Genomic DNA, 1,544 nt, shown 5'->3' on the forward strand with positions numbered 1-1,544 from the left:
TTTTTTTTGAGAGGTTTTTGCTATAGGGCACATGTGCTTGCCAGACAGACAGAGAGGCAGAAAGCGACAAATCACCCTCCGGGGCGATGGCCACACCGCAATCCCTTCTCCTCCGTTGTCCTCTCGGGATCTTGGGCACGCATGCACACGCACCTGGCGTGAATTTAAGCCATGGGGTCCGGGACTCAAACCACGGTCGACTACATGGGAGTCCAGCGATATAGCCATTACGCCAACTGCTGGTCCCATTATTATTGTTTTTAATTTGCTGTAGGACATGTTCACCAGGGAGGGAGAAAGTGGGAAAGTGAGAAAGCAAGCCAGCAGGTCTGGGACTCCCACTGTGGTTGGCCATGTGGGAGTCCAGCGCCTTATCCACCACATCATCTGCCATCCCAACTGCCATTGTTGTTGTTGTTATAGTAACTATGGTCCCGCTAAAGCCCGTTCATGGTCTGACCACATTCCTCCTTCTGATGTTTTTTTTTGCAGAAATATGTTTCCGCCCAACCTTGTGGAGGCCTGCTTCAAACAGGTCAGGGGGACGTACACTGTTTGATCATGGAGGTTTGGAGGGTGGAGAAGGTTTGCTGGGAGGGATGGGATGAAGGTCCTGGCAGGGCAGGACTGTTTGTTTGTTTGTTTATTTATTTATTTATTTTTTTACCATTGAGTGTGTGTGTTCATGCCCGAGAGACGAAGAGAGAGAAGGAAGCGAGGCATTGGGGGGAGGGTGGAGGAAATCACTCCCAGGAAGGATGGCCACACCACAATCCCTTCTCCTACATTCTCCTCTCTGGATTTTGGGCACACAGGCACACATGCCTAGCATGATTTTCAAACTGCTGGGTCTGGGTTGAACCTTGCAGCTGGCCATGTGGGAGTCCAGCACTTTAACAACCATGCCACCTGCTGGACCCCAGGGACTGTCTTTGAGACATCTAGGAGAAAGAATGTATTTCCTGTTGGGGCGATGACCAAGGGAGGGTTAGAGAGAAGGGCTTATGCTACCAGGTGCCTGGGTATATATGTGTTGGCCATGTGGGATCCAGCGTCTTCACCTCCAAGCCTTCTGTTGGCCCTTTAATTATTTAAAATTGTGTATAGGGCATGTGCCTTCGCTGGAGAGAGACAGAGGGAGACAGAGAGAGGGAAAGGGAGAAATCACTTCCCAGGGGTGTGACCATGCCACAATCCCTTCTCCTCTATTCTCCTCTTGGAATTTTGGGTGTGCATGCACACACACCTGGTGTGAGTTTCAAGCCATCAGGTCCAGAACTCGACCCTCAGTTGTCCGTGTCCAATGTCTTCACCACACCAACTGCTGGCCTCTTAACTTTTAATTAAAAAAACGAAAAATTCTTTCATGAGAGAGAAGCAAAACAAAGAGTGAGGTGAGAGAGAGAAAGACAACTTCAATAGAGTCTTATTGTTTGCTATAATGCACATGCGTTTGCCAGAGAGAGAGGCACAGAGAGAGAAAGAGAGAGAGAGAGAGAGAGAGAGAGAGAGAGAGAGAGTGAATAAATAGTGAGAAAGCAAGC

General features: G+C 49.0%; 1 protein-coding gene across 1 annotated transcript in view; it reads left to right on the top strand.

Annotated features, from left to right (window-relative positions):
- Nucleotides 1-1,544, top strand: part of SLC1A6 (solute carrier family 1 member 6) — a gene marked incomplete at its 5' end in the record, with an annotated part of 26,549 nt that overhangs the window by 8,155 nt on the left and 16,850 nt on the right. Inside the window, one exon of the mRNA XM_006162292.3 lies at nt 493-535. Within this exon, the coding sequence (XP_006162354.1) occupies nt 493-535 (43 nt within the window). The remainder of the gene's footprint in view (nt 1-492; nt 536-1,544) is intronic.

Source organism: Tupaia chinensis, unplaced genomic scaffold, assembly GCF_000334495.1.
Source record: "Tupaia chinensis unplaced genomic scaffold, TupChi_1.0 Scaffold139785_1, whole genome shotgun sequence".
In the NCBI taxonomy this organism is placed as follows: Eukaryota; Metazoa; Chordata; class Mammalia; order Scandentia; family Tupaiidae; genus Tupaia; species Tupaia belangeri.